The following is an 18,470-nucleotide window of genomic DNA, read 5'->3' as shown; positions in this document are numbered from 1 at the left end:
CTCTGATGGAAAGAGCAGTTGTCAGAACATTATTCAAGGAGTTTCATTCAGTTTCCAGCTGAAGGGCACCACTGGGTGGAGGTGTTAGAACATTATTGAAGGACCTCTGAAGTGAAGAACAAGCTCTCACTGAAAGTGTCCTCCTTTTACTCATGCACATGTTACACCTTTCATTTTACACATTTTTAACATTTTATTTCACTAGTTAAAAAAATTCTCTTCCTTAAGCAGGTGCATTTTACCAACTTTCTCTTTTGGTGGCTGTTTTTTCAGGCTAATCATTTACACTTCATTGGTTTAATTATACATCCTTGTGTGACTCAGTTAGTGGGACTTTCAATGAAGTACTTCAATCTTTGTGGCATGCATTGTATTCTGACAGTAAATACAGTGTTGACAGTGTTGGGAAATCTGTGACGTCAGGCACCTTGTGACATTTGTCAATTCCCAGAAACACATTTACAGTATAGCTTCCCTCTAGCCAAGAAGGCAGGTCTCTGCACATGTAGCCTTTATTTATTATATATATATATACATATATAAATTGCATATGCTGGATTGTTATTCATGTTTTAATGTGTTTTATTTTGCCAATAGATTGAAAGATTGCGTGTGTTCTAATTATGCCTTACATGTGACATGTGTCCCAGGATATTTCCTGGACCAGGACAGTTCTTGTGTAGAGCAGTGTCCATTCAGCTTCTTTGCAAACTCTGCCACTCAGCTATGCGAGGACTGCTCACCAAACTGTGAGACCTGCGTAGACACTAGTGACAACTGCATCAGCTGTTCCAAAAGCAGTTCTAAACGTTTTCTTCATCAGGAGAGGTGCTGGTCAAATTGTCCGGAGTAAGCAACTGAATAAGCTTAAAAAAGACAAGCTCTGTAAAGATCCTTAGGTCCTTGCACATTGTATTTCCCTGTTTATGTCTAATCGTCTGGTTCCTGAATTTGATTTCAGAGGTTTCTTTGAGACAACAGAGGGGTTATGTGAAGCCTGTGATAGCTCCTGTCTCACATGTGACGGAATAAGATCCCAATGTCTGTCCTGTGCTGCTGGCCACTACTTGGAGAGTGGCACATGTAGATGCAACTGTTCACTGGGCACGTACCCTGCAGACGGTGCCCTACCCACTGTGACGTTTGTTCAGAGGACAGGACGTGTTTCAGTGAGCTAATTTATAATGATATGATATGATATGATTTTGTAATAATGTCATAACTTTCTGACCATGTGCCACTGTCTATTATACTTAAAAATGTTGAAAAAGAAACACATCTCAGTCTTTGTGTACATGGATATGAAAAACTTGTGTTTAACATAATACTGTAGCCCTTTAGGTAGAGAAAGGGATCTCTATGGCTCATAACAAGATAAAAATAACACAACAAGAAAACTACACTAAGGTGCCAGCTATTACTTTGTTAGGTTAACCTGGCTAACACCACAGCCAAATGTTCATTCCGTGCTTTAACCTTTGTATAAACACACTGTTGACTCAACGTGTGTGCTCACCTTGGAGGCAGGAGTTTGTATCGATGTTCACCTAAACTGCACCGACTAATACTAATAGAAGCACCTGGCAGTTTAACATATTACAGTTTGAAAACACCATGAACTGTGATCTACAAAATGATATGTATATAGCAAGTTAAATCAAGCACTTTTCATAGTTATTGCTGTTCAACTCAAAGTGCTTGACAAGAAGTACAAATATTAACTGTCTAAGAAAGTAAAAACTACTGCAAACAACTGGAGATTAACACACACCTGAAATAAAAAAGGAGGGAGGAGGATGAAGTATTTACCAGACAGTTTTATAAGCTGGATGTCCTGTGAAAATAAAGGAACAATTGATTCAAATATGAAGAGCCTTGTATGAGGTTTGTATACGTAACTGCTCAATCAGTTGTGGAACTTGAATAACTAGAAAAGTAATAAGAAGAAATGAAACTGTTTCACAACAAGTTGGACTTGCTGAAAACATCTGAAGACAACAGTTCCAACTACATGACAATATACAATATTAACTAAGTGCAACATTATTTCCCTTTGAAACACGGCGCTGAGAAGACCCTCTATCTAAACATATTGATAAGTCAATGACGCAGAATCAATTGTTTGACTATTTACAGAATGCACGAGCTGCTCCGGCTCGAAGCCAAATCAGTGCAGTCAGTGTGAGAAGGGACTCGTGTTGGATCCAAACACGTTGTTGTGTGGTGTGACGGGTGACACAGACTGCCCAACAGGGATCTACCTACACGATGACCAGTTCACCTGCATGGGTTGCCACCAACACTGTTACACTTGTGAGGGGCCAGGCAACGACGAATGCCAGACATGTGCTGCCCCCACATACCTTCATAGTGAGCCTTTTCTACTAATGTTCAGTAGAAAACAGAGAGGCAGCTCAGGGTGTAAAAATCAGTAAACAGAGAAGAATGAAAACTGCCTGATGACAATAAGCTTTGGTTCTGATTTCCAGAGTGCATTAGTGGGTGCTAATAAATTAGCATTGAACTGTGACGGTGCTATTTTCCAGACAGCAGCTGTGTAAGCATGTCTTAATGGTACATACATCACAAAACAGGGAGCTGATGGAAAGGAGCTGGGCTTCTGTTTGCCTTGTGACCGTGTTTGTTCAACCTGCACTGGGGCATCACCTAGAGACTGCCTCACTTGTTCTACAGGATTCCTGCACCTCCTTGATGCCTGTGTCACGCAGTGTCCAACAGGGTAGATAGCTTTCTCCATCATCAGTTGGAAATATGTACTTTATAATAAAATGAAACCTACTGTTGTCTGACTTAATCCCCACCCTTTAACCACTAATCAGTGGTTACAGGTTGTTCACAAGTGGTTTGACAAGAAGCTAAAATAGCTTCTGAATGTGTTTTTCTCCATACCGTCTTTAGAAACTTGAAACTTGAAAGTTTTGTCAAAGGTGTATTTTGTCCCCTCATAAGACTTGAGACTTTGAGTTTGGTGTTGAACTGGGTATATTTAATGTTGACAGATAACTGATTGTTACAGTACTTTAACTAACTTTAAAATGACACAAGGAAATTTGCTTATAATTCTTATTATGTCTTAAATTATGTTCATGGGAATCTAAAATCTATGCACATGCCTTTATCACATGTAATTACATGTATTTCTTCAGGTATTACAAAGATGGCTCGCGCTGTGAGAAATGTGACCAGTCCTGTGAGCTGTGTACAGGCCCAGGACCTGAGTCCTGCAGGGTCTGTCCACCTCCTCTGCTGGAGCTACAAGGTACCAAGCTGTGTGTTGAGCGCTGCCCGCACCACTTCTATGAGCTCAGTGAGGTCTGCAAACAGTGCCACACCAGTTGCCAGACCTGCACAGGTATGAATAAAGCAACTACAGTACATTCAAAAGGAAGGAAGTACAGCATGGCAACAACAGTAGGCCTTTGACCTTATATGACTCTATTGTGGACAGTTGGAAATCAGCCTGATATCTGTCTACAAACTTCTTAGTACGTCAGTATTGGTAATAGGGTTTTTCAGATTTGCATAACATACCAGATTACGTGTACAACACTTATGTTTGATTACAGATGCCTCGCCTCAGAGCTGCTTGACACGCGACTGGGGCAGCACTCTTAAGAATAACATCTGTTACCCACGATGTGAGGAAGGGCAATACTTTTCAGAACAGGTATTGTCTGACCTAGCAACCATGTACAATACCAGTTTATTTAGTACTATGTTTAATATCAAAAGATAAGTGTTTATTTTAATATCACCTAATAGTAATTAGATACTAATCATATTAATTTCTCAGGAGGTCAGCAAAATTTCATCATAAAAATAGATGTAACTTTAAATGAGATTGTGCCTTGTATCTTTCTAATCTACAATATCTAATTCATATTTAAGTAAACTACTACAACTAATCATTTTTTTTAAATCTTACTATCTTTGAAAGCATTTAGTCATTTTTTTTACTGACTTGGAGTTTGTTGGTTTTATTGTGCAACAATTATATCAAACAGGGCACATTTCAGTGTTATTTACTTTAGTTGTCAGAACACTATTAGTCATCGTCAATCTGAATGTTCAACTATTTCCAATGCCAACCTTTGATTGTGGTTCAATCTATTTATAAGTACTAAAGTTAAGACAAGAAGAGTAGTTTTTTTTTTTATCTTTTGTAGCACATTTTTACATAAAGCAACATAAACCCAGGACAGCAAACAGTCAAAGATATATTTTTTGAGATAACAAATCTACATAATCTTCTATTATAAGAAATATAGGTTTTTTTTTACCATTTACTAAAGACATTTTAGTTCTAGCGCTGTGTGTGAAATCTTCTACATCATTTTCTAAAACTATGTAGATTGTAAAATCTATCTTGGGAATACTCGATTGTGCAATTTCACAATACTGCATCGTAAAAAAACTCTGAACCTATTCCCCACCTTTTTTTTTGACACACCTTCTTAAGAGGCTCATTCATTTTGTATTCCTTCATTCAAAGTAGCACCGTAGCCTCTTCCCATTTAGTTTCTGTGAAGACTGCACTGAAGACAGAACTCAAGCAAGGAAATGTCGTTTCCATTTTTCAAGTTCCAGAAGTTGTTGAGGACCCTCTGTATCAGCCTCATTGGTATGTTCCTCTCTTTTATCCTCTGGAAAACTGGATTCAACACACAGCCCTTGCGTGATTTTAAAACACCACAGCAGTTCTCCTCTGACCTGCCCGGCTGCTTGGCTATCATTAATGGAGATGTAGAAGGAAAACAAAGTGAATTAGAAGTGCTTCTAGCATCTAGGAAAAGACGGACAATTTTATCTGAGGATTTCTACCTTAATGTGACAAAGGACTGTTCAGCTTACATTGAAATGCGAGGCTTCATAACAGAGCCTCTCAGTGAAGAGGAGAAGGATTTTCCCATAGCCTACTCCATGGTGATCCATGAGAAGATCGAGATGTTTGAGCGACTTTTACGAGCTATTTACGCTCCTCAGAACATTTACTGTGTGCACGTGGACCAGAAATCCTCCCAAGAATTTCAAAAGGCTGTGGAATCGATAGTTTCATGTTTTCCCAACGTGTTTGTAGCCACTAAGTTGGAAAGTGTGATATATGCCTCATGGTCCAGAGTGCAGGCAGATCTGAACTGCATGAAAGATCTCCTGAACTCACACATCCAGTGGAGGTACCTGCTCAACACCTGTGGGACAGACTTTCCCATCAAAACCAATGCAGAGATGGTTAAGACACTGAAGATCTTAAATGGGAGGAACAGCATGGAGTCAGAGACCACCAATGCCTACAAGAAAGGCCGCTGGCAGTATCATTACAATGTGACTAACACAGTCATCCGGACAAACGTACAGAAAAGTCCTCCACCCATCAGCAGCCCGATGTTCTCAGGAAATGCCTACTTCGTGGTCACAAGAGCCTTTGTGAAATATGTGATAGAGGACAGAGAGGCTCAGAAACTTCTGGAGTGGGAGAAGGACACATACAGCCCCGATGAGCACCTGTGGGCCACCCTACAGAGGATGCCCTCTGTTCCGGGATCAATGCCTGCTAACAGCAAGTATGATGTGTCTGACATGCAGGCCTTTGCACGTGTGGTGAAATGGAGCTATTTAGCAGGAGATGAGAAAAATGGAGCCCCATATTCCCGCTGCACTGGTGCTTACAGACGGGCTGTTTGTGTGTACGGAGCAGGGGACCTTCTCTGGCTCCTGAAACAACATCACCTACTTGCAAATAAGTTTGATCCTGAGGTTGATGATATTGCTATTAGATGTATGGAGGCAGTTTTGCATTTCAAAGCTTTAGGTCTTGATCAACTCTTACAAGATGAATATTCTACCACCTTGTAATGTTTACAACTACTTTGACTAATGCAATTCATATTTATATCAGGTAAATATTACTAAAATCGTATTTATTGCACAAGTATTTGGGATTTACATATCTTGTAATGGGATTTTGATATTCTGCACCATTAATACTGTCAGATTTGTTTTTACACTCCATGTTAATTTGTAACATTTTAAGCATTTTAATATCAGTGTCAAGACATTGACATTATGTAATTATTATTTAATGAAATCTGTATTTGTGGTGCCATCTAGGGGAAGTAGAAGAGAACTACAAAGGAGAAATACGTATTCTTTTTACCTTACCTACCTACATGTGATGATCATTAATGTTCCCATATAAATATGTCTATCTTGCTACTTGTCACTATATAGAATAAAACAATTTCTTAATAAGCACTGTGTTAAGATACACATCTTTGCTTCTTTGTTCTCCCAGAGCTTCTCCCCCACACTCAGAGGTAAAGTTGATGTGAGGGGCGAAAAATAAAACTTTATTTTCCCCAGGCAGGATTTCAACAGAGAACTTCAGCAGTGAACAGTGAAAAAAAAATGTGATGAGAAAACTTCTACACGTCACCCAGTGGGTCAGAGACCTAAAATGCAGTTTATAATCAGAGCAACCATAAAAATATATTAATTTCTCTCATTCATGTTTTGAATATAAATATATATTTAAATGTCATAAAGCAGAACATGCACCAACCATTTGTAACAGAGTGCCTTAAATAATGTGTAGATACAACAGTAACTAGGAAATACCAATAAGCTAAGTTTGACATGATATACCTGCAGTAAATAAAAAGGATTAAAAACATTTTAGACAGCATGTGGATCAGAAACAAGCTGCTTGACACAGAATTACAGCCACGAGTTCCACAATGTAACAGGCAGCATAGTTTCAAAAAGGCACTTTTCCTGATGCTAATAGCCAAGTTTCCAGTCACGTCACCCAGAACATGGACGTAAGGCAGCTGCAGCTCTAAACATTCCTTATCGTTCTCCTCCTCCACAGGTTGCAGTGCGAGCAGGGTCACTATGGAACAGCAGCTGCTGCAATTTCCACTTTGCTGTGCATGTCCTGGTCAATTCTGCAGACACAGTCAACAGTCATTAGACATCTGTGGAATTAGGGCACTGCATCTCACAGGAGTAAGGATATGTGGTTATCAAAGTACTAGGAGGCTGCTACATTGCTCACAAACACACTTAATATTCGTAATCACATTACGAAATGGGATTGTTACTTCATGATGTGAATTCTTTTCTAAATATGTTGTATGACTTTTCCTCTTGACTTACAGGATGTATTTTCCCCAAACATACAAAACAATTAGAATTTATCCAGCTATTTTACTGGCAACAAATCCCTCTATTACTGACATAACTGAGTTTAGTTCCTTGAAAAGAAAGTGTGAAGGAGCTAGTACAATAATTGACCTTAAGATGAGTGAAACCTGTGGGCCTCACTCTATACCAAAATGCAAAGCTTTAGTGCATTTGTCTTATTAAAGTTAACTCATGAGGTTAATTACAGAAGTGTAACTAACTGTGTCACTGTTTTACACCCAAAGGAAACACAATACCAAATCTTCACAATGTTATACTTTTCTAATACAGCCAACAATATATCTGCAAATGAACTGCATCACCGACTGATCATTCACTCCTTCAGTCATTATTGATAGAAGTAATTTTATGTGCATGAGCAAAGCTGACAAAGGTTTGTGGCAATAAGCAAACGTCAGTGCCGAGTGGCCAGGCAGTGAGTCATGCAAAGAGCTGTGAAGGATCAGTGAGGGTGAGTTACAGAGAGGAACTGTTTTTGGACAGAGAGCAACCGCACACCACAGTGACTAAGATGCCCTATTTCCTTGTAGTTCCACCCAGTTCAGCTGTGCACACACAAACGAACTTACCCATAACACACCACATCAAATTCAAAACCTGTATTTTAAAATTGCACAGGTGGGTAGGTGCTACTGGATGCTCCAAGGTTTGCATCAGAAAGCAGCAAAGCAATAAACTGCCATGTTGGCATGAATTAATAAATCTATGAGTCAGCTTAATAATAATGGAACTCAAAAAAGTGTCTCATCGTACATAGTTTGTTTAGGCCACACACTAACAGCTCACATTTTAACAGCTTGTGGCTACACAAACTATTTGGCTTTGATGTGAACTTCACAAAATTGGCTCTCAAATGGGATTTAATTGGGCAAACAATCAAAAAGTCACCTATTTTTGGCAATCAGACAGTTACTCCGTCTACTTACTAACAATGTTCTAAATCAACTGAGAGTGGAAAATGTAGAACATTGGGGGGAAAGATGTTCATTTTGTCAAGAAGGTAATAGCAAATCGTCCAATTATAAATATGTGGAGAGAGAGTGAAGTGCATTTGTGTTTTTATGAAAGCCAACTAATCATTTAATTGTTAGTTTTGTGGAATGCAAAAAAACAAACAAAAAAACTCTCAGCTAGATCCTGGGTGAAAGTGCATATACCTTTTATGGCCTTTCTTATTTTTTTCGTCGTCAAACCTTAAGAGGGGGCAGGGAAATTGAGTTAAGGAAAGGAGAAATAGACAGCCAGTAGCAACCAAGACATCCAAAAAAGCAAAAACATTACATGAGTATTTGTGCTGAACTCAAATGCCAAAAGATTACAAGTTGCGCCTCAGGTTAAACCATGTCAAGCCTCGAGACATTTCTCAGCATGAGTTTGACAGTTCTGCACCAGCAGAGGTTAACACTAGAAAATTCTTTAACAGCAAATTATACAGCAAAATCATCAAGTTGCTGTGTTATATAATAATGCTGACACTAAAAAAATAAACTTTGCCAGTGCATACCATCCACCAAAACTACACTATGCTCCACATTTATAATTTTACAAAAATAAAACTTAGATCTCTATTTAAGGGGCATACATCCAGGGCAAACAAAATGACCTGCAAAAACACTGACATAATGTTTAAATGCGAAAAACAGGAAACGCAGAATGCTGTTGTAGCATCACCTAAAGGTAAAATTAAACCAAATCTCAGTCAGTGAGAGCTGACAGTCATGCCTACTAGAATTTGGCTGGGGATCATAATTTAATACCATATTGTACTACATTTAGTGAGCCCTAGATAAACTTTGCAGAAGGGGATAAAACTTATGAAAGCATAAAAACAACCCACACTAACAACTTACTCTTAGTTTATTAATTTACTAATTCAAGTGAGCAGCTGGCGGTTGTAAATCTACAGTCGTTAGGTTCAATTTATCTTAATTTATTTATCTTAAAACAAGACAACTCTCATCAAGTCTACAAGGGGGCCCTGTAAGCTGGCAACACATACAGTATTATATATGTACAGTATTTCATTATTTTGTTCCTGTGCTGTTATTCAACAGCCATATCCTGTGCATTAGACATAAATGTAATACATGCTAATGTAAACTCTACTATTTCTAGTCCAAAAAGAGCTTGAGAAGTACTTGTGTGTTTGAGTGAAGGATACTTACTGCTTGATACAATCTGGAATGGATACATACTCCATTGGAACCAGCGCTGCGAGATCTGTCAAGCTGTAAACAAATTTGATTTTCTGACTAAATTTAGAGCTGTGGGAAGAAGCAGAACATGTCAGACTTCAAAGGGCCCCAAGGTGATTTTTACTTTACTATGCTAATTACATGACAATGTTCCAGTTACCTTATGAAAGGCTTTGTGAGTGCCAGCAGGGTGCGAATAAACCAAGACGGATGGACAATTATCAGAGACTTTAAGTTTTTTCTTAACCTGTGCAAAAAAGAAAAAAAAATGACCCGTTTATTTAGTCACAAAACGTGTATGATGAGGCCATTTCTAGTCTGGGTTCATTCAATCGCTGGTGCGTCAGCAGCTGAAAAACTCCTTGCTTTCATTCTTGGAACAAATACTCACCTCCTATCAATTTGCTGATAACACTTTCTGAGCCAGCCGACGGTTGGCATCTTTTTCCGCGAGGTCGCCCCATTTAAATACACAATCATGTAGTTCTCAGCAACCAAAAGCTCCAGTGTGCCAATGACATACCTGTGACAGAAAAAATCCCTTTAGCAATGGCTCTAAAGTGCCCGCTCACAAAACTGAAGATATTCAAATAGTCACTCACTTGAATAAATTGTCCATAATGTATCTGTAATTTGGTTGATTGCTTTCAGGCATAAAGCACACAGCAAACACAATTATTGCATTCAAGCCGTCTCCATAGTAGCCTGCAGTGAAACATTAAATATCAACAACTGATACGCAATTAAAACACTTGGACAACTCACGTCAAACACAGTTGTAACTCAGTTTAATTATCTGGTAAATTAAAACAAATGTTGACACACTTCAAGTCGTAGTATTAATGTGTGTGTGCCACTTATCACACTGACCTCCATGACTGATAACTCTCTTGTAAGGTTCAATGGCCTTCATGTCCACTCTGTGTTCCTGGTCTCCGATACGAAACACCCTCCAGCGTCGAACTTCCTCCCTCTCATCCAAGGCTGAGTACTCCTGAACAGACTCTACACCTTTCTGCAGCAGTTCTGTAGTTTTTGGTTTCGGGAGATCATCTAAAAGGGCAAGAGACATTCTAAATTCACAGTTTGGATATTATATCTGCTGGACATGGTTAAGTGGCTGGTTTTATCGAACCAAATTTATTTTGATCAAATCATTTGTAAAGTTTTAGCCATCATGTCATTTTCTCAATCGTGCATTGTAATCATGACCTTATCATTGAATTTGATTGTTGACTTTTATCTAGTGTATCTGGATCCTTTCTTTCAATTAACAATCACATCAACTTCTCCTGTTATCATATGGTCAGCATTTTCCTGGAGGAAAAGCTCAAATTGTCTCAGCAATTACACAACATTGCATAAGTCTGTAATGTCACAGTATAATGGGTGAAATCAAAAGCAACGATCAAAAACTTCCACTGACAACAACACACCAGTACGGAGGAATTCTGTGCATCTTTTGTACGATATATAGCATCAAGTGCTCAAATGATCATGGCCAAAGGTGAAGCATGCAACAAGGAGAATCAAAATAAGGAAACGATGCAACCAAAAATCACACCAACAAGTTGATGAGGCTCTTTCTGTGAGCATCCCATTTCCTAAATGTACCAAATTGAACACACCCATTTGAGTTACTTCTATAGAGCCACATATTTCCTTTCAGGCTAAAAATACCTGTAAACATGTATTATTTAAGAAATAATCTAAAGTCTTGAGGCTAAAATCATTGAACATTTTTAGTATACTATGTATCGTGCAATTTCTATGTGTGGCATCTTGACAAATGGTTCACACTGAATGACTCATAAGCAAACAGCACACATTAGCAAACGTTATGTGGCTCACATCTGTTTACTGCACAATTACAGTACTTATTAAACCAACTATTTGCTACTGAATGATTCTTTATTCAAAGATACAGAAAGTTCAGAAAAAGGAAAAATAACATGCAGAAATGCTTTCACGGAAAATGGAAAGGGTATGAAACATGAAACAACCCATGATTGGTTTGAATAACTGAAAAGAGAATAAAATCTGGACAACAGGGGTTGATTTACTAATGGCTGGCAGAAAAAAACAACAAAAGAAAAAAAAACAACAAGGGCTGTCCATGAGACCTTACCACGAGGAAGAGAGAAACTTGTTGCTGGCTTGCAGCCTGTTTCCAGGCAGTGAATGGAAACAATTCTTCCAAGTGAAAAAAGAGGAAGGCAGCAGTATGGAAACAAAAAACAATAAAGCATAATTTAACTACACTTTAATCAAACCTCTAACATGGAGGAAGGAAAATGCCATTGGATCTGAAAACCAGGAAATAAAGGGCTGGTTTGATGCTAGTCTTGCTTTTGTGTTACAAGCCAGTGAATTAACCTAAGGCTGTTTCATAAATACATTACACCACTGTGAATTTCACTTGGGCCAAATTGAAAGTCTGTTTCCACCTCTCACCTTATCACATTGGTCTAAACTTTACTGTGCAAACCTTCAGTATTAACAAACTGTAAAAATGAGAAAACACAATTTCAAAAATACTATGCTGTCACTGCCTGAGTATGATAAAACAGTACAAAGTTCTTACCTTCCCATTCAAACTCATTGCTGTTGTCCGAGGGTGTGTCAATGTCATCGAGGTCCAGCTCTGTACTTTCATCCAGCTCATCAGAGAGAACAGAACCTTCACTGCGATCAAGCGTAAGACTGATGTCCGGAGCTGCAAGCTTTTTCTTTGCCTTCTTGCCGTGGTTTATCGCATAGCCTGGGGTAAATACCAAAACATCAGTGGCTATAATGTTTGTAAGATTTGAACCAAGACTTTTAAAAGACAGCGCTCACATGCAGGACAGTGTTGTTTTTCATAAAGCTTTTCAAATGTTATTATTTCAAATGAACTTTTTGTGACACTCTCCCTCCACTGCAGCAAGATCAGACTGAAAGCTGATGATTTTGTACAAAAACAAAACAAAACTAAAATTTCTTGCAAGCAGCTTTTTGATTTGGCTACCTCAGACAGCTAAGACCTAATATTAGCTTCAGCTTAACTTTAGAATGCCTTCTGCAACAAATGAGTGAACAAATGAGTGTCCTTTTATGTTCTCCTGGGTGTCTACAACAACACAACACAAACTATTCTGGTTTCATTACCAGTGTCTTGCTCTTCAGAGGTACCGGCAAAAAGCTCATCTTCAAGCTCCTCTTCCTCTGGTAGGGGCCTATCAAACAAGAAGGGATCATGCCATCAGTCGGTCTATGCGGCTTTCAGAACACTAAGCTGCGATACAAAATTGTTAACCAACACATAATTTACAACATGAATAATTGAAACAATACCGTGGAAAGTCCTCATCCTGCCACTCTTCCTTAAGTTCAACCCCTTCCATTCTTAGACGGGCTTCTGTTGTAGCGACTGACTCTTGACGCTCCAGGCTGGGAAAGAAACATTAGGCCAGGATTTATATTTGATGATGTCTAATTGCTAAAAAGCCCTCTTGTGCGGCAAATGCATGGAGATCAAGAGCAGGGCTAGAAAAGATTAAGTATGACAAACAAATCCAAACACATAACTGGTTATCTGGCAATAGTTGCTTGTGACTTGTACAATCCTCAAAGGATTATGAGGGCATGCTGGTTCTATTCTGCCAGGGGTAAAAGGCAATTTTGTTCACTGATTAGTATGACAACAAAAAAAACTTTACAATATTATGGGACATTAACAGATAACAGTTTAAAACATTTTTTTTTTAATGTAACAGTTTTTAATACGTTGAAGTAGTTCTTAGGATCACCTACTATCAACATATTCAATACTTAAATTTGATCTATAGATGTATTTGTGCAATAAGACGTTTTAAGAGGTGTTGTCGAGTACTGCAAAACTGTAACAGCAGCAACTTTTTCAGTAATACTTCAAATCAATTTGCATCTGTATGCATTGCGTAAGAATTTAGTTCCACTGCGCATGAACTGGCAGATGACCATGTGCCATGTCACTTTTACAATTACACATATTGTATTACATACATTTTGAACATGTATCCAAAGTTTGGGGGAGAAGATCTTTGTGGTTTTTTGAATTAACCATAAACTATTTTTTGCTGTGATCAGTCCCAACTGTTGTTTACCACATTAGCAATACATAAGTCTAGAAAAACATTTCTTTATGTCTATATACTGAATTGTATGTAATTATTAACACTTTGTTATACTGGCTACTGGAAAAATGCTTTGCATTGCAGTATGATTCTTAGTCCTGCATGTTGATTGAGAGTCTTGTCTACAGTTTAGACTTGGAACTGGCCACATAATCAGATCATTGGTTTCTTGAAGAGCTTACAAGCTTGTGTTTAGGCTAATGCTGATCATGGCATCTGTAGCTGTGCTGTACACAGCTCACTTTGAAGCATTATTCTCACAGATGACTGTATTTGTGCCACCAGACAGAAACACATTCTTGGCATTTAGTACTCAACATTTCAGTTTGACTGTTTGTTTATGAATAGCACTAATCTCCACAATACATTTGCAATCCACGTGCCACAGGAATGTAGATTTCTGAAAAGGTGGCCTCCAATCACAATCCATAGGGCAATACCTGTAAGTGGAACTGGTCACATTAGGGAGTTAAATGGAAAAGAGGAATGAAGGTTTAAAAACTACAATAAAAATGCACTCTGTGGTAAGCTGAAGTGAGATGGTGGATGGTATGAGATAATTCATTTTTCCTATGCTACTGAATGTGCCACTTCTTGGTTAAGACTGTAATCGAGACAGTCGACCTATTGCAAATAATTTCTGCTAACTTATTTAGAGAGATGCCATGACAATGGTAAACTAAAGTTGCTTAGATGAGTTGATGAGCAAAGAATGAAATAAGAGGTCAGTTTACTCGCCCATCACTTAAATACATTTGGACAGAGATATTATTACTTAATATCTTTTGTATTAGGATTTTCTTCTTTTCTTGTGTCTCTGGCATTATGATGAAAAGGATGATTAACTCTTACTATACCGTATTAACTGCACTTTTACTCCTTTATAGCAGTACAGTGCAAGCTGCTTATGGAAATCTATGATAGGCAAATCTGTCTCTGCTGGACAGAGAGGTGCCTTTTTTGGTTTTAGTGAAGCACTTAAATTTACGATCGTATTGTCATTAAAACTAGTGGTTATTTCATATGAGAATTAAAAAGGTAGAAGTCCAATCAATGGCATCATCTCCTCCTTTTGAATACAAAACACTGGGGCTTTCCAGATGGTAAAGTTTATAATATATATCAACTAGTGTTGATATCCAGGTGCTAGCCATTTTGTGTACTGATTTTTAACAACTGTATACCATCGTGTGTGTGTGTTATGTGTGCAAAACAGAGATGTATTAGTCATTTTAAGGTTTGTCAGCCAGGTGATGCTGAGGTACTGCATGCAGTGTTGCTCAGATGTCAACACGTATTAATTACAATCTACAGAGGATTGAGGCAGTGAGATCTATAAAATATCATGCAGTACAATAACTAGAATGATATACTACATTTCTTACAGTTTCCAACATTGGTTTGCACGTGCTGTTGCACTGGATTGCATTTTAATCTAATGGGACGCCATTACTTTGTTAAGTTGTTGTGTTGTTGTGTCAAACACAGGAATCCAGCTTTACAAGCGAAGCTGGATATTCTTGTCCATCCACAAATAAAAGAATTTCAAAAGGAATGAAAGGATAAGTTATCCTATTTCTGTTTGTAGGTTAGATTGTAGAACTGAGGCACAAAAACATGTGTAAACTTGCTGAATACTGGGGATTTGTGTGCAGGCCAGTTATCACGGTTTCTCTGTGTGCTCTGGGTGCTGACGTTACACTTTTCCTGTAGACATTGTCAATAACTCTGAACAACTACAGACATGTCAAACAACAGTTATATCCAGTGCACTGGGAAAAGTTCACAATCACTTGACAAGTTATTTGGATCAGGTGCTGCAGTCTGGGAGGAAGAAAAGATTAAACCAGAAACAAAGTGGCTTCATGGGGGCCAACCTCAGGAAAGGACACATACAGACCTTCCAGTGAGTCCAGATGGTGAGCTTGACTGGGGAAGGCTCACTGGTGTGGAGCTTTTTGCCCCCGGCTGTTTCTGCTCATTGTCTGGACTTGTCCTTTCCTGTGGCGTTGTTTTGGTGAGACTCTCCTGAAGAGCCTCTACGCCATTTTCAACCGTAGAAGCGCTGCTGTTTTGCAACTCGTCCAGTTCCTCCTCGTCGCCTTCTCCCGACACTCCCGACGACGAGGGGCTGGACGTCTGGGTGATTCCCAGGTCGTCGTGAGTCCTGCCGGGTGTGACAAACCCTGAACCTCTATTGTTCAAATTCATCTCACTCGGCGTTGCACCCTTCAGCGCCGCTTCACTCTCAATCACATCCGATGCCATAAGTTTCTCCGGCTGTTCCAGGACTGGAGCGGGTCAGCGTGAAACAGTCCCACAATAAAACGTTTAAAGTGCCGTCCACTAGTCACCTGGCTAGTTAAGCCGGTCAGCGTAGTTAAATCGGACTTCTTTAGCAGTTTGTGGCTAGCGTGCTAGCTCCTGTCCGCTAAACAGCTAGCCGGGAGAACTGTTGTTGTTGACAACTAACAGCATATCATCTTAACCAAACGATGGTAGTTAATATCGCACAGGGTGAGCTAATCGTCAGCTTTTCTAAATGCGTCACGGTGTGAAGTCGAGACACCAAAATTTGCGCTAGCTTTGCATAAGCAGCGGCTCGCAATGATCCTACTTATCAGTTTCCTTCCTTCCTTCCTCCAAGTCAAAAAACTCTCCTGCGGACGTAACTAGCGTTTTAGCCACGCTAGCGTATTGGCTACAGTTAGCTAATTTAGCCACACCGAAGCCAAGCTAGCTACTGTTGACCACTTAACACAGGGCGATAATCCATCAAATCAAAGCAGTTCTCAGCTACGACATAGTGTTAGCACACCCGTTCAATGAGCCCACGTTAAGTAGAAAGTCTATATCCTACTGATTTACCAAGCAGGGACTTCCAGGATCAATCTCAGCAATGTAACAGACGAAGACAGTTGTTAGCTAACGATGCTAACTAGCTACGTAACCGTGGCATTTAGTTACTTTTCGCTCCAGGGCAGCCCAGCTCTTCTTTGGGGTTGCCAGTTGTGTCTTTCGTAGGTTAGTATCTCAATTTTCATAATAGGCAAAAACAAGGCACACCAAATTACATTTAGTAAATTGCCATTTGCAGTGTTCTTTCACCACATAAATAATACAGCCTCTTCTTGAGATGTAAATTATTATTATGCAAGTTTTTCAAAAAATATAATTATTTTTCAGTGACGTTCAAACGATCAAAAAAAAAAAACAACAACAAAAAAACAAAAAAACACGAGAAGCACTTTGCTCTCCAACTTTATATTAAAATATGTTGTCATGTCATATAAGTGTAGTATAGATTCAGGTTGAGAGGGCCTGCAAAACCTCTATTGGACATGAGCAAACCTGGCAACCCTGACAGTCTATAATATTATTATTATTATTATTATTATTATTATTGTTATTATATGCATTTGCTTATATTACTAATTATAAGACTAGAGATAAGTAACTTGTAGAGTAACTAAGTGCCTTTATTCAAGTTTGCTGTCAATTACTGAAGTAATTTTTGAAAACAGGAACTTTACTTAGTCTACATAGTCTATTAAGATTATTAAGTCTTACTTTCTCTACAATGTGTGGTTAATTATATGTCTCTCCAGCAACAGGACTTAGTTCTGATTTTGAAGCAGTTACACTAGCCATCTGTTACCATCAGTTACTAATTTGTACCACTAGGTGGAGGCAAACACTAACTTAATACAGCAGTCTGATGGTCTTGAGCAACAAAAATAACTCTAACTGCAGAAAAGCACACTGGACCAAAGTCTGAGATATAATTGGGTGTATTTAGCAATTTTTGCAATTGTCTCCTAATTACAAGAGCAGGCTTTTGACCTACATTTCCAGATATAAACCTTTATTTATCTAGATTTAGCAACACCATGCTATTGTGTCCTTTTTTTTATTTAGACACAGTTACATGTTTTTAATTGGTAAATTATTAAATAAATACTGTTGCAGTTATCCCTCACATGTTGCATTGTCAATAAATATTTCTGGAGAGAAGCTATATCGTCTATTAAGTTTTGAGAGCTTTCAACAACATTTAGTTCCAAACTAAAGGGAGTCTACTGCCACAAATGGTTTATAACTTCTTTTTTGGAGATGGGTTTTTGTCATTTGCAATCAGACCGTGTGGTAATAAAACACAGCACTAGATCAGATATAATAAAGCTGCTGGTTAATGCCCTCTCTGTGTGCAGCGGATCATTCAGTGTAATTTCTAATTAACACATTGCTATTTACTCTGTTGGATCATTAGGCCTCATCACAAAAGGATAATCCAGTCAAATTGAGAGTTTATGCTTCCCTTCCATCTTCCTCCATGGTGCTGTTTGCTAATGAGTCGTGTTGCAATTATCTAACAAATTAAGACAAATGTTGCCTGTTTAGCCAAGATAAATCTGTTAAGCCACGCTATGCAGCTAACAGATGTAACACAGCAATTTATTCCCAATAATTTCCTTACAATGAAAGACATTATGTTCAAACAAAAGTTAAGCTTAACTATAATGTAATCATGACAAAAAATGAAAAAAGTATATTTTTTATATTTATTTTATGGAATATTTATCCAAATATGATGCAGTAAAAATGAAAAACATGAATAACAATTAAGATCATGAGATTTTTAGGAAAAGGAGAATAAAAGCATGGTCAAGAAGTAAGCAAGAGCCAATGCAAATTAGCCTGTTAGTAAAATATTGTAATGTAAAACACAAACCAAGTGCAGTGAAGTAACTGTTGTTGTTCTTAGGTGCACTGTAGACTAGCAGTTGGTTTAAACAATTAAACCTAAAGTGGTGTTCTTTGATTCAGGGTGTCTTAGATTCCTTCTTACAAACTTCTCCAGATCCCAGCAAAGACGCTGTAGCAGACCCCTCCTTTC

General features: G+C 38.4%; 2 protein-coding genes across 4 annotated transcripts; one reads left to right on the top strand and one right to left on the bottom strand.

Moving 5' to 3' along the window:
• The first annotated feature begins 610 nt into the window (after nucleotides 1-610).
• LOC113165982 (beta-1,3-galactosyl-O-glycosyl-glycoprotein beta-1,6-N-acetylglucosaminyltransferase 3-like) lies at nucleotides 611-7,410 on the top strand. 2 transcript variants are annotated; one of them, XM_026365839.1, is made up of 4 exons: nucleotides 611-849; nucleotides 962-1,169; nucleotides 3,168-3,373; nucleotides 3,588-7,410. In XM_026365839.1, exon 4 carries the CDS (start codon nucleotides 4,582-4,584, stop codon nucleotides 5,872-5,874), a length of 1,293 nt encoding a protein of 430 aa, XP_026221624.1. In that variant the 5' UTR covers nucleotides 611-849; nucleotides 962-1,169; nucleotides 3,168-3,373; nucleotides 3,588-4,581; the 3' UTR covers nucleotides 5,875-7,410. The 2 variants fall into 2 exon arrangements, with proteins under 2 accessions (XP_026221624.1, XP_026221623.1); XM_026365838.1 differs by lacking the exons at nucleotides 611-849; nucleotides 962-1,169 and adding an exon at nucleotides 2,654-2,740.
• bnip2 (BCL2 interacting protein 2) lies at nucleotides 6,348-16,583 on the bottom strand. 2 transcript variants are annotated; one of them, XM_026365836.1, is made up of 11 exons: nucleotides 15,474-16,583; nucleotides 12,753-12,848; nucleotides 12,567-12,634; nucleotides 12,004-12,180; nucleotides 10,290-10,472; nucleotides 10,022-10,124; nucleotides 9,811-9,942; nucleotides 9,580-9,666; nucleotides 9,390-9,488; nucleotides 8,382-8,417; nucleotides 6,348-6,965 (listed from the first exon to the last, which is right to left on the bottom strand). In XM_026365836.1, exons 1-11 carry the CDS (start codon nucleotides 15,839-15,841, stop codon nucleotides 6,911-6,913), a joined length of 1,404 nt encoding a protein of 467 aa, XP_026221621.1. In that variant the 5' UTR covers nucleotides 15,842-16,583; the 3' UTR covers nucleotides 6,348-6,910. The 2 variants fall into 2 exon arrangements, with proteins under 2 accessions (XP_026221621.1, XP_026221622.1); XM_026365837.1 differs by lacking the exon at nucleotides 8,382-8,417 and having other exon boundaries at nucleotides 15,474-16,581.
• Nucleotides 16,584-18,470: the final 1,887 nt, after the last annotated feature.

The sequence above is a fragment of the Anabas testudineus genome, chromosome 6 (assembly GCF_900324465.2).
Source record: "Anabas testudineus chromosome 6, fAnaTes1.2, whole genome shotgun sequence".
Classification (NCBI taxonomy): Eukaryota; Metazoa; Chordata; class Actinopteri; order Anabantiformes; family Anabantidae; genus Anabas; species Anabas testudineus.
Note: the sequence above shows the minus strand (reverse complement) of the source record. Positions and strands in the feature narration are given on the sequence as shown.

Bases quoted from the DNA above. Each gene is read 5' to 3' on its own strand.
- LOC113165982 (XM_026365839.1), top strand. From the start codon at position 4,582: ATGTCGTTTCCATTTTTCAAGTTCCAGAAGTTGTTGAGGACCCTCTGT.
- bnip2 (XM_026365836.1), bottom strand. From the start codon at position 15,841: ATGGCATCGGATGTGATTGAGAGTGAAGCGGCGCTGAAGGGTGCAACG. The intron at 12,849-15,473 runs GTCTGTATGTGT...TTTCTTTCCCAG, and splicing joins CCATCTGGACTCACTGGAAG to CCTGGAGCGTCAAGAGTCAG. The intron at 12,181-12,566 runs GTAATGAAACCA...TATTTACCCCAG, and splicing joins CTCTGAAGAGCAAGACACTG to GCTATGCGATAAACCACGGC.